The 14,066-nt window shown below is 49.1% G+C and overlaps 1 protein-coding gene across 1 annotated transcript in view; it reads right to left on the reverse strand.

The window, feature by feature from the left end:
* Positions 1-14,066, reverse strand: part of SRGAP3 (SLIT-ROBO Rho GTPase activating protein 3) — a 245,430-nt gene that overhangs the window by 79,887 nt on the left and 151,477 nt on the right. The window contains exon 4 of the mRNA XM_004443413.3: positions 9,416-9,478. Coding sequence (XP_004443470.2) covers positions 9,416-9,478 — 63 coding nt within the window. The remainder of the gene's footprint in view (positions 1-9,415; positions 9,479-14,066) is intronic.

Here is a 14,066-nt window from a genome sequence, read left to right on the forward strand (position 1 = left end):
TAGCTCAATAGCCTAGAACCGTCTGCTCAGTATTCCAGTCCAGGATGTGTTAGATAATATTTAAACTTATCTATTACTTCAGAGTTTGCAAATCTTTCTTTTTATTATCTCCAAGGAACATTTCAGTCAATCCTTATCCCCATCCTGGAGCAGCGTTATCACATGACAACAGTGACACTAGCAGCTGACATTGAGTACCTACTACATGCCAGGCCTGGTTCTAAGCACTTTACATGTATTAACTCATTTATTTCTCACAAAATCCCTATGAGGTAGACACCATTTCATCCCTGCTTTACAGATGAGAAAACCACAGAATAGGGATGAAAGGTCCTGTACCCCATGGGGACTCAGGAGACCTGGTTTTGAGACTCAATCCTCCCACTACTTCCTGGGTGAGTGTGGCAGAGGCTTGTCCTCTCTGTGCCGCCTGGTGATGACCAGATGGAAGGCAGACAGAAAAGTGCTCCGTAAGTTGCGACTGTAAAGTGACTGGCTGACAGCAGTGTGGGGGCTGGGAAGGGAGCAGAGGCGGGTGCAGGAGCTCAGCAGAGGCCAAGTCGCTGAGACTCGGTCTTCAACTTGGGATCTCTGAAGGGCCCCTCACCCGGCTTAATGCCAGATGGGGGGTTCCTTTTCAAGCCCTCCAGACCCTATCAGGGAGGGCCCCTTGGAAGAAGTCTAGCACAGGCTGAGAAGGACCCTGTAGGACATGTAAGTTGAGACCACTGTTCTTGGACCCAGTTCAGTTTCACAGAAGGCCCTCCAGAAATCTTGGTTTACTGATCTGCCACTGAAGAGAACTGAGGCCCAGAAATAGCAAGAGTATTGTCCAAAGTCACACAGCAAGCCAGGCAGAGCGGAGACTGGAGGCCGGGCCTTCTGAGCCCTGGACGTTGCCTTTTCTGGTAATCACGCTGCCTTTTGCTGTATACACTTTGCCTTTTGCATCTTGCCAAATCCTCAGATCCTTGAAACAGGAAAGTATTATCTGCACAGCCCTTCAGACTCTCATATAAATGCAAAAGAAGGCAAAGGAAATCTGGAAGTTGACAGCATCAATAAACGGACACGCTGGGGCAGGATAAGGATCAGCTGTTAGAAAACAGGTGCTCAACGATACAGTCCCTGTACACTTCCTCTGCCTCACAGGCAGGGCCAGCCCTGGGCCATCTGAGAGTGGTGTCTGGGTGAAACCCTGGGCCAGTGCATTCCAAAGGCATCCTTGAAGGAAAAGAGAACTCCCTAAATTTCACTCTGACCACTCACACTCTGTGTGGCCTACGTTCTCTGTAGAACTTAAATTCACCATCTTATTTATTCATTTTGCATGTTTATAAACTGTCTCATCCCAACTAGAGTGCAAAGTCCCTGAGGGCCGGGTTCTTGATCATGATCATATTCCCTGTATTAGAGCAGAGACTGGTACCCAGCAAGTATCAATATATATTTGCATGAATGAATGAACTGGATGGATGGATGGATGGGTGAATGAGTAGATGATGGAAGGGATGGAGGGAGGGGAAGGGAGAGAATAAAATAGGGGAGGTATAGTTCAATTGCCTTTGATCTGGTGACTATATTTGGGGGTAGGGGGTAGGGAGAGAGCTACACCTTCAATCATTACATGTTTATTGAACAGTTCATTATGTGCCAGGTACTATACTAGGAAATCCTACAATGTGGAAGACAGATATAGTCTCTGCCCTCACAGAATATACACTCTAGTGAGGACACAGACAAATATACAAGTGATTATCACATGGTGTGGTAAGTGTTACGATGAGGGGAGTACAGATGGCTAAAGGAAGGCTTCCTGGCGGAAGTGACATCTAAACTGAACCTTGAAGGAAGAGCAGCTGTTAGCTGGGTGAACGGGGCGTAGGGTGGGGGTGGGGGTGGAGTACTCCAAACAAAGGGAGCATGGTGAGTATTAAGCCCAGAAGGAGCAGGAGCCGAACAGCTTTGAGGAACAGCTTACAGGTAGAAGAACATCAGGTGTGTGTTTGAGTACTAGCCACTGGAGCCACTGCCTCATCTCCCCCCCAGTTTCTCCCCATCAGTGGACATCTGCTGTTTTCCTCTGCCTAGGATCATCCAGTCCTCCTTTTCGAACAGCTTCCTGATTATCTTTGAGGAAATCCCCCAAATTCCCCTCCACCATTCTCACTCTATGCGGTTGGTGAGAAACTGACACCACCCTCCAATCCTGGGGCGGTGGGCATGAGACTCAGGTCTGGCCAATCAGTACACATGATGTTAATCTGGCCAAAGCGATTGGAGCTCATGATCCCAGCCCCGCCAATTAGAGACAGCCCAGGGGCTTTGCTGGACACACTGGGAAGGGCGGGTTCTCTTTCCACTAGGGGGCGCTGAGCTGATGGAAAGTGAGCTTGCCGCGGGGACTATCTGTCACCACATGAGAGAAGCCGGCCTGATGGTGAAGCCAACACAGAAAAACAAAACCAAAAGATGGAGAGAGATGATTCCTAAGGTGGGTGAAAGGATGGCTGGATAGGTGGACAAATGGAAAGAAGGAAGGAAGGAAGGAAAGAAAGAAAGGAGGAGGAAAGGGAAAGAGAGGAAATGAGGGAGGGAATAAGATAAAATGGAGGAGGTGCGGTTCTACTGCCTTTGATCTGGGGAGTCTATTTGGGGGATGGGGGAGGACAGCTACTCCTTCAAGCCTTAAGTGTTTTTTCAGCAGTTTATTATGTGCCAGGTACTATACCATGTGCTGGAAATTCTACTGTGTGGAAGACAGACAGGGCCTCTGCCCTCACAGAACACACCCTCCACTAGGGAGACAGACAATTAAACAAGCTGGATCCAGCTACGCCTGAGCTACCTGCTCACATGATTTAATAAACTGTTGCTTTTACATAAGCCAGTTTGAACCAGATTCCTGTCCTTTGCTACTGAATGAGCCCCAAAAGGCAGACTTCTTCCCTGCTAGCCTCCCCACTCCCATATCAGTCCTAGACCCAACTGGCCAAACTTAGTGCGTGACTCACAAACAGATAATACTGACTGATAGGGGGCCATTCACCCTTGCTTTTCTGCAGCCGTAGGTGCCGCTCCCCTGCCTCCCTCTCCACCCAGGACGGTCCACTGCCACTCAGATGCAAATGAAACACCATCTCTTCTCTGCTGCCTTCCTGATGCCCAGGCAGACCTCATCACCCCGCGCCACCTCACATTGTGTCCATATCCCACTCAGACACTCGTCATATGGTGTAGCCATGTCTCATCCTCAGGACACAGAGGATAATCAGGAAATATACGCTTAGTGAGTGAGTGAATGTCTTGGCAGGAGAGCTGAGAGAGGCGAGGAGGTTTCCTAGGACCACTTCCATCCCTAGATGAAACTGGGCACACACTGGCCAGCAGGCTGTGATGGTCTGGCAGAGCTTGCCTTGCCCTGAATCTGAGACGTGCCCTCATCTCCCTCCCAGGGCACACTGGCACGAGAGGAAAGCTCATGAGGAGCCTCAAAGTTCCTCCGGCTTCACGCCTTTGTTCCCCAGGTGGGGAAAGCCAGGACCAGAGCCCAGCTAACTTGCACTGGCTCAGTGTTTCCCCAAGTGTGAGATGGGAGCCACTTGTGTTAGCAAGATGATTTTAGGTGTTACAGATGTGTTATTAACCCTTTTCAATTCTCTTGGAATCCTTCTGACTGTATCAGGAGGAAAAACTCAGTTTGGTGCTCACATGTCTAATGCCTCTACTGCTGCTTTGCAGGCCCCAGCAAGAATTAACGCTTTTTATCTTCATTTAACTTATAGAACCCTTCGGTTTATACCAAGTTGTTTGTCATTCACTAATGTGAAATATCATTTCCTTCCAAAATAAATGTATATAAGTAGTTTCTATATATACAACCAGTTGGACGTATTTATATAAGTAGTTTTGGGGAGTAGACCTGGAGCAGGCTCTGCCACTCCCCAGCTGGGTGACCTCGGGTTGGCTACCTGGCCTCTCTGTGCCTAACATGGGGTAGTAATACTGCCACCTACCTCAGAGGCTTATGGTGAGGATGAAATGAATGAAGACGTGTAAAGCTAAATTTAGACCAGTGCCCTGCACGTGATAAGCACCGTATAAGAGTGGAGGGTCTAATTATTAGTGCTATGAAACAACCTCGAAAATACACCCCAAAAGCAAGTTGAAGACCCAACCAAGTCTCAGGGGCCCCTCCTGCAGCCCGGGGCTTGGAAGGCAGGCCCACAGCCCTGCCTGGGAGAGCCTGGAGCAGAGCAACTGAGCACAGAGGAGGGGCTGCTGCTACGTCTGTCAGTTCAAAACACAACAGATGCATTTCATGATCTAGAACTATATTGAAAATCTGAACATATTTTTAGCTGAACAGTGAAAACAGCAGGTTTTTTGTTGTTGTTGTTTGGTTTTGTTTTTGCCTCTTCTGGAAGGATTAGCATACTGGCCCACACTCTCAACCTCTGCCCTTTTTTCCTCCCAGGCCAATATATGATGATCAAGGGCTATGTTGTGTCAGGCTGTTGGGAGTTCAGAGAAAAAGAGGTGAGGTGGTGTGTGTGTGTGTGTGTGTGTGTGGGCGCACATGCGCGAACATGCTGACATGTTCTAGAGAAGAGGGCACCTCGAGGTGTCCAGGATGGGCAGAGGAAAGGCTTGTGGAATGAATGAACTAACTGACAAAATGCCCAGCCCTGCAGTCTTGCATCCTTTCTGGTCCCAGATAGAGACAAGCCTCTTCCCTAAAGTGGATGATGGATGGCCTTTAGCATTTCTCTCCATCATCATTATGCCCAGTAGTAGCCCTGAACGCGACCACCACCACCTCTTCTATCAAATGTTAAAAGAGAAGAAGTGGGGCTTACTGGATAATCTTTTCTCTTTGTCATTTGTTCCTCAGTCCCTGTGGTCATGACTCTGGGGCTGGAGGAGGGGGGTGGTGTAAAGACTTATGTAACCAGGCATGGTAACTAGACAGTGCTCAAAATAAATCCCTAGTAATGAAGCTGGGATTTGGGGTGCAGTGGACTGTTTGCAAAGATGGCCACAATAATTCCTTCCATGGCTGCAGCATGCCCCTTTGCACTGTGACTTTGCAAGTAATTCCCATCACAAGGTGAAGTTTACTTTTCCATCCCACAACTCTGGGCTTGGCTCTATGACTTGCCAATGAGACATTAGCCAATGTGACACAAGCAGGGGCTAGAAACGTGCTTGCACATTGGGGTTTTCCCACTTTGGGCTCTTTTATTTTTAATTGGCCAGAAAATTGCAGCCATGTCAGTGGCCCCAGGTTGACCCAGCCCAAATCTCCAACCCACAGAATCAGGAGCAAATAAAATTTTCAGCCACTGAGTTTTGACTTTGTCTGTTACGCAGCAATTAATAACTGATACAAGGGCCTTAAGCAAGGCTTTATTTCTTAGTGTCTCAGTTTCTTTATCTGTAAAATGTGTGTTAATTAAATAATACACATTACGTACCTAATACACTGTGAGATCCATCCTAAGCATTCACTAAACAGCCACAGTTGTTACTATTATCCTTGTTTTGACAACAAAGAAAATGAGATCCAAAGACGTTAATTGACTTGGCCAAGCTGGTAGGTAGTGCAGGAGGAATTCAAATCCAGATCTGTCTGTAAGTTTGCTCTGCTGGATCCTAGGTTGCCTCTCCTGCTGAGAATTCCCTTTGTCTTCCTTTTTTCTCCTCTGCTTCTTTAATTCCTGCTCATCCCAAGGCACCAAGCTCAAAACTCACCCTTGATCACAGAAGCCCATCTGGAGCCATCACTTTTCTGAACCCTCAATCAATCTCTGACGCACACGCACACTCTCCCTCTCATTTCTTCACTCAGTAAATATGTATTGATCGCCTGCTATGTGCCAGCACTGCCATAGGCTCTGCGCACACCGTGGTGAACACAGTGCAGTCCCCACAAGGCGCACGGTCTACGTGCCTCCCTCTGAGGCCCTGCATCCAGCACTTATCATGCTCCGTCTTGGGCTGCTGCATCACCAGTTCACATATTTTACTCTTGTCTCCCTGGCCAGGTTCTAAACTCCTTCCGGGCAAAACTGGTCTCTTTCATTTATTCATATACCCCTGCCTCCCCCCTCTGCTTCAACAAGCACCCTGGGAACACCAAGGATGTGCAAGACGCTTCAAAGACCAACTCTTGGTGTGTTCATGGCATGCCATGGTGCCTCCTGCAGCCCCTAATGCTTGAATTTAACTGAATTTCTAGGCAACTACTGAAGACTGTGTGCAGTCAACAAATGACCCAAGGAGGGGCGCTGTTGGCACCCCGAAGCTCTCACTCCTCCAGGAGTGGCAAAAAGAAAGAGCTGGGGAGGCGCTGGCCCTCCTCCTTTACCAGCTCCGAGGCCATCACCAGGCTGCCCTGAGCACAGCAAGCAGGAGCCAGCCCGCCTGCCTGGCCTGCAAGTCTGATGCCAGGGGCATTTCTGTCCAGCTGCCCTGCCCCGTGGCCAGCAGGAGCAGATATGCACGGAGCACCTGCTGGATTCAGGGCACTGATCTGGGCACCAGCACCGTCCTCCTGCTCCCTGACAACCGCCTGCCCTGTCCAGTCTACACACCGGAGAAAGGTTCTATTACCAGCCCCGTTTATCAAGGGGAGACTGAGAGGTGAAGTGAGTTGCCTGAGGCCACACAGCTGGGTTCGAACTGAGTCTTTGGGCCCTAAGTGCGGTGTTTCTCACCAAGATCTGACTCCGGAGAGTTTACATACACTGGGGAGATAGGGCATAGACTATAAGCATAATATAAGGGATTTTTTTTTAACTGCCATTGGAATTGGAAGCCCATAGGTGATGGCTTCCTAAAGGTCATGGAGTTTGGTCTGGTTTTGAAAAATGAGTGTGACATGGACAAGCAGAGGAGGAAAGAGGGCAGTTGTAGGCAGGGGGAATCGCAGGGGAAAGGAGCGGATGGGGAGGTATTTGGGGTGAGCAGAGAGCATCAAGGAGAGGAGCCCAGCTGGAGCCCAGAGGAAAGGTTAGAGACCTGGGTGGGAGCGGCTGGGGAGTCCTGGGAGGTGGCCCCAGATGTTGGAACGCTGTGGAGGAAAGTGATCCATTCAAAGAGATGCCTGAGGAACAGAAAAAGGACGTGGAGAGGGGAACGCCTGGTCTTGCCAAATCCTCTGCAGATTCTGAGTAGGAAAACCCCATGTCACCAGCCTTGCACATTTATCACTGCCCTCCCCCACTGTGGGAATGCACAATGGCCTGTTTCACACTTGCCAAGGAGCCGTAAATGGTGACAAGAGTGATATAAGAACTCTGATACACTCTGCCTTTTTGTTCTCTTTGCTCTAAGTGTGCTTTACACATCTGATCTCCTTTCATTCTCACAAGGGTGTGCAATAAGTAGCTGGTATTCTTTCTATTTAACAACTGCATTTGAACCCAGGTCTCGGGCTTTAAACTACTAGGCGATTCTCCCTACAATGCCCAGCAGACTCAAAGTCACGTTTTTTTCTCAAGCAGCAATTCTTCTTTTACCCTAAGCAATGACCCAGCTAAAAACTGTCCAGGCCTCAAGTTTTGCTCCTTAACTTGGAATCACAGAAATGTGAGTTTCAACTTTTATAGATTAACTTCCAGGAACTCTCATCCCCATTTTACTGATTGGGAGACTGGGGCCCAGAAAGGTGAATGCCCTGCCCAAAGCCCCGTAGTTGGCTGGCGTCTGAGGCAAGACTTCTGACCTGAGGTCCAGGCTTTTGGGCAAAGGCTCTTGGTCCCTGAGGAGTCCACCGCCTGTTGGCCACACAGGACATGACCGTGGACAGACAATAATACCAAAGAGAGGGGCCTTCTCACAGCCTGCTCTTCTTTCCCGTCACACCAGGGATTTTCAAATATAATTTTAGCAGAGAATCCCCCCTTTTAATGAGGAACTTGATTAGGAACCCCTATGTATTTAAAACATAACAGCTTTACTCTACTCTGTCCTGGGGTGAAGGGCCTGGAGCTCTGTCTGCGGGGGCTGCCCCACCCTGCTCCCCCAGGCTGTCCCTGGGGCTCACCGCATTCTTCCCCAAGGAAGCCAAATGCTCCTCGAAGCACGGTCAGTAAATTCCCTCATGATAACCTGGTGTGCTTGTGTCCCCATTGACTCGCATTCTTGGATTCAAACACCCATCCCAAGTCCAGTTAGATCTTGCCTCCGCGTAGGTAGCAAGGTCAGTTGTGGGCCAAACTGTGATGTTCTGAAATTATTCCTTGGAGGTGGCAAGTGTGGGAGATCAAGATTTGGCCATCCTAAAATATATCTCTTTACCTTGATTGTTTTCTCTGACGGACATTTGACCTCCCCCACTAACTGCCTAAAGAATTTGACATGGTGGCTCCTTCCTGGAACAGATCTATCATGATGGCTATAAAGATAATGTAGGATAGAGGTTACAATAGAAAAGGCACCAACAAGCCCATCTTATGGGAAGTTCTGTCTCTCTGACCACATTCTCTGGATGGCCCTGCGAGGAGTTGCCAGACAATCATTTACATTTATAAGGGAAATCTCCATTTGTAAAGGTATCTCCCTCTCTGTTTTGGGAAGAGGGGGGATGGCCTCATTTCTAGAGGCTTATCAATGTGGAAGGTGAGGCCTTAAATCTGCATAATAACCTTACTCTTGTTTACTGTGCTTCAGTGGTAATCTCCTGTAACTGACTCCCCCCACCCCCAACATCCTCCTTGTCTTTGGTTGAACATGGTATTTAAGATGAGAACTTCTGCTATTGTGTTGAGAAACTCAGCGTCCCTGCTTTCTCCCATGTATACATGTTATTAAACTTGGTATTATTTTCTCCTGCTAACCTGTCTTGTTAATTATTTGGCCAGCCAGAAGAACCTTAAGGAAAAGGGCAGAGGGAGATTCTCCCTCTTCCCCCGACACAAGGTATGCTCACTCCCATCACCTCATGTGATCCTCAGAACAATGCTCCATCTTGCAGATGAGGATGCTGAGACCCAGACAAGCTACGGGCCTGCCTCTGGTCCCACAGTCAGCATGGAGCAGGCCTTGACTTCAGCTTGTCCTACCTGACTACAAACCCACATCCCTGCCTCAGGAGCTTTTGTGTCCGTGCTCCCCCTGCCTCGACTTTGTGTCTTCTGCTTTGAAAGTAACACATCCCCACAGCTGGCAGTCATCTGAATCTCTCGTGAACTTATACAAACTAAACATTCCGTCCCCACCCCACAGGGGCAGGATCAGAAGCTGGAGTTGCAAGTCATTACATGCCACCATGATGACCCCCGTCACTTGGGCACAAAACAGCAAAAACGCCCAGGGTCATCCTAGATCTCTGGTTAGCCTCCATCTGGCCCTGGGCACTAAAGAAACGGGACCCGATCCCAAACAGCAGCAGAGCCTGAGCAGGACTTACTGTGTAGAGCTCATTGGTGACCTTCAGGAGCTCTTCGTGCATCTGCAGGCCAATCTCCTTGCTCTGGAATATGGAAGAACAAATGTCAGAAGGGGAGAAGGTTGCCGGTTGCATTGACCAATTTCCTTTCAACACAGAAAGGGCAGGAATACTTGGAGAGGGGGGAAGAGGTGCAGAAATCAACATAAACCTCATTGATCTAGACTTGAATTCCTCTACTCGTGTCCATGAAACAGATCCACAGAGAGAGGCTCCTTGCAAAAGGAAATCCCTGGCCATATAAGTTGGGGAACCCTACACATCACCTCCCTACATTGGTGATTCACAGACACATCGCCATATTAAAGATTCTGAGAAGCCCCCAGCCAGTCAACCCGTTCATCTTTCTTTAATTCTGTGGGTCCTAAGCTGATGTGACCAGAGTGTGTGTCCCTAGGTCAGTATTCACTAACATCTCATGAGAGTGGGGTTCTATAGAAGACAGTTTGAGAATGATGATCTAGCATCTCAATTCACAGGGAGCAGTACAGGTTCACAGGTGGCCCACTGGAGCATGAGCCAGGAGATTGAGGTTCCCACCTCTGCTGTGTCACCAACTGGCCACGTGGCCTTGGAGCCTGAGTTCCCACATCTATGAAATAAAAAGCTTAAACTAACACCTCATTTCCTCAAATGGTCTGGGGGTTACTGCCAGGAGCTATACTAAAAAAGGGGCAGGGACTTCTGTGACCAAATACATTTGGGAACAGCTGGCTGAACAGAGTGAGACAGGCTCTCTTACCGCAGGACTCTTCAGAGGCTCTCACACCCTCATGGGCATGGATTTCTAAGGGGGCTTCTAGTGTGCAGTGAAGTTGACCTCAACCCTTATCCACGAGGTGACTTACAGGTTTAGCAGATTCAGGGACGCAATTCAGAAGACAATGAACAGATTATCTCCAGCCTGAAGAGTCTAGGATTCTCTGTTACTTTATGTATTGTTATTATTATTATTTTGGTAAATACTCTCCCTGTTTGCCCTGACCATCATGTGAAGTTTCTGTACTGAAAATGGGAGCCCTGATCTCTGCTCCCTGAGAGCTGAGTCATCCTGCCCTCCCTTTCAGCTTCCTCAGCCTCAAGCATGACCGGTGGCTGACAGGCAGAAACCCGCCTTCCTCCCGCCCCCGCGCAGGTCAGGAGCCCCCGGACTCAGCAGTAGCAGACATGATGTCTTCCTAGGCTCCTTCTCCTCACCTCACAGCCTTTTTCTCAGCTCTTGGGCCTGAAATTGCCAAGAATCACCCATCTGAAGGGAGCCCTTGCCTGCGCCAGACCTCTTAACGGATAGCAAAAGCTCCAGGGCAATTCCAGAGATCTGCTTAGAGCCCCCTCCAGCTCTGGTGGCTAAAGAAAGGGGACACAATCCAAAAGCACAGCAGAGCCTGAGCAGAACTTTCTGTGCAGAGTTTCTGGGGGAACCTTCAGTAGCATCCCATGCATCTGCAGTGGTGCTCGAGGAACCCAACCAGCTATCCCCACCTCCTTCTATTCTCCCTGATTCTCACAAGTGAGCAATCTGCCTGTGCCTCAGTTTCCCCTGTGGACCCCTCCCCCTGATGTTTGCCCCACTGCTGACTCCAGACTCTCTGACACCCTCCTGTGGCCTCCTCTCAGTCCTCAGTCTCGCCAACACCTCTGACACCCAAGACCCCAGTTTCTTACATATTTATTTTTATGATCAATTTTTTGATAGGTAATAAATGTGCATAGTTAAAGGAACTCGAACAGCCAGCAAGGTAAAAAATAAAGGGTAAGTCCCCCATGCTCCCAGACCCCCGCCCAGAGGCAACTGCTATTATAAGTTTCTTCTGATACCTTCCAGAAAGAGTCTATGGATATACAAGCACACATTTGGATAGCGTATGTTCTTTTTTTAACACAAATGGGAGTATTCTATACACATCTTTGCATCTCGCTTTTTTCCACCTAACAGTATATTTAAGAGATTTTTCCTTTGCAGCCCACGTAGCTCCTGCATCCTCCTTTTTTAACAGCTGCTTTGGGGCTCCATAAACCAGATGTATCATTAGTAATTAACCAGCTCCATAGTGATGGACGTTTGGGTTGTCTCCAGTCTCTTGACGTTTCAGACTGATGCGGAGAACATCCTTGTACTCTGTCACTGTGCACACGAGCAGGGACGCCAGTCAGATAAATTCCTAGAAGCAGCTCTGCTGGGGAGAGTCCTGTCTCCAAAACTCCCGCCAGCCTTGCCTTCTCAGGCCTGCCCCGGCCAGCTCCCCACGCACTCCTGACTTCAGCTTCCACTTCGCGGTGACCCGCAGCCACGCCACTATCTCCACGGTCCTCTCTCCTGGGCTCTGTCCGGCATGACCTTGAGCCCGAGCTCAAAGACATGTATCTTCAGCTGTTGCAAAACAGTATGGTCTAGATGTCCCCTCATCACATCCAACTCAAATTATCCAAAAGCAAACTCCCGGACTTTCCCCATCCCCTCAAGTTTGGTCAATGGGATAACATCTTCCCAGGCAGGGCAATTGGAAACCTTGGAGTTATTTTTGACACTTTTTTTTAATCCCTCTTCCTCAATCCAATCTGTCACTACATCTTGGCTTCAAACTGCCCAGTCCTTGGTTCTCTGTAGCAGGCAATGCTGATTCCCTCCCCAACATCCATTCTTTCCCTTCCTGCTTCCTAATGGAGCCATGAGTTTGGCCCTGCATTCATCCCTCCAGCTGAGCTCTTCCAGGGAAGCTGACCTCATCCCAACTTGAGACAGTGGATTCTGGTTCGTGTTAGTCCAGGGGTGAGTATGTGACTTAACTGGACAGAAGAGAAGGACTTAGATGGTTGAGGGGAAGGTTTTAGCTTTTCTACTGAGTGCTGACAAAAAAGCATGGAGCCCCAGTTGCTACCAGCAGGCATCTCAGGGCCGGAAGAGGAGGCAGCCTTGGGGGGCAGAGCAAAAGAAACCTGGCTCCTTCATGACCTCCTGAAAAACTGGTTGAACTGAACCCAGAGCCTGCCTCCCTGGGAGCGTCCACTTTGGTGGCTTTGTTGGTTAAGCCACTTTAAGCTAGGTTTTTCTGTCACTTGCAGCCAAAAGCATCCTAAGGGATCCATTTCCCACCACCAGTCCCAGAGCAAGCACGTCATCATTGCAAGATCCGGACTGCTAAAGCTGCCCCTTAACCAAGTCCCCGACTCTTGCCCCCGATTCTGCGTGCCCGCACCAGTGTAATTTCCTAGAAATGTTTTCCACTGTATCCCTCCAAAGCCCCCTCAATGCCTAGAGGATCAAGACCCAGCTCTTCAGCTTGACTTTCGAGGCTCTATGTGACCAGCACAGACCTGGTTAGACAGGAGAAAGGGCTGAATTTTGGAGCCACAGACACCGGGATTGGAGGCAGGGTTTTCAGCCATTAACCTTTGGGCATCTCAGCTTCCCTGTGTGTAAGATGAGCACCCATTTCTGTCCTCTCTGCACTTATAAAGGGAAGTGTAATGATCTTGCTTGTTTGCTCATTTATCATTTGTTTCCCCCCCTTGAATGAAAGTCCCATGAGCACAGAGACTCTCTCTGGTGGTAGATGCTCACATCCCCCAGCTGCCGGGAGGATGACAGCAGACAGCCACCAGCCAAGAGCACCCTTCAGGGATGGCCTCCGAGAACAAGGTGACATCCCTTCCAAAGACTGACACCTCATCTGAAGACGGATCTGTGTGGGGCACAGAGGCCTGCCTCTCCAGTCTCAATTCGGACAGCTCTGAAGGGTTGCCCCATCCTTAGAACTCCCCGTAGGGCTGGCTAAGATTTCTAGTAAGGCTGCCTGCAGCATGGCCCGACTCCACCCTGCTCCCTCCTTTTCCCTCCCAACGTGTGGATCCCAAGGGATTAGGGAGAATGCTCCCTAATCATTCTGCTAGATGCTAAATTCAGATATTTCACAGTCTGTTTCCCAGGTTTCCCAATCTGCAACATCTCGCTTCCCCACTCCTATGTCCCTGCAATGCCACAGAGCCTGTCACATAGTGGGTGCTCATTAAATATGTTTGTTGAATGAATCTATGAACAAATGAAGTGACAGTTCCTCTAAGCCTTAGTTTGTCTATCTGTAAAAGCAGGATGATGTCAGGAGTGTCATGGAGTCCCTGCGAGGAAGAAAAGAGATAACACATATGGCAGCACCTGGCCCCGTGCCAGGCACAGATGAAGAGCTTGGGAAACAGTAGTACAGGCTGAATTGACACCCACTGGACACCAGAGACAAGGCCAGGAAGTTGCCCAGGAAAGGGAATACAAAGTTGAATTTTTTATTTACTTTTCCCTTAATCTCCCAGTGTGGCAGCGTTGAGGGTCAAGAACACAAATAATTCTAAGGCAGGAGGCAGAAAAAGCTGTGAAAGAGTGGAAGATGGAGTAATATGGGATGAAGTGATGAAGAGGGTGGTGGGAGTACCACCAGAGCCACCTCGCCTTGCATGAATGGCCAGCGACAGCATTCTAGGCAAGGGGCACAGCCCGAGCAAAGGCATGGAGACCAGGAATAGGCAAGTCTGGTTTGCAAAGAGAGCAGCTTAGCAACAGAATAGCAGAAGATAAGCTCAAAGTGGAGGCTGGGCCAGATAACAGAGGCTGATGGAGCGC

Source organism: Ceratotherium simum, chromosome 5, assembly GCF_057802395.1.
Source record: "Ceratotherium simum simum isolate JZ-2026a chromosome 5, ASM5780239v1, whole genome shotgun sequence".
Classification (NCBI taxonomy): Eukaryota; Metazoa; Chordata; class Mammalia; order Perissodactyla; family Rhinocerotidae; genus Ceratotherium; species Ceratotherium simum.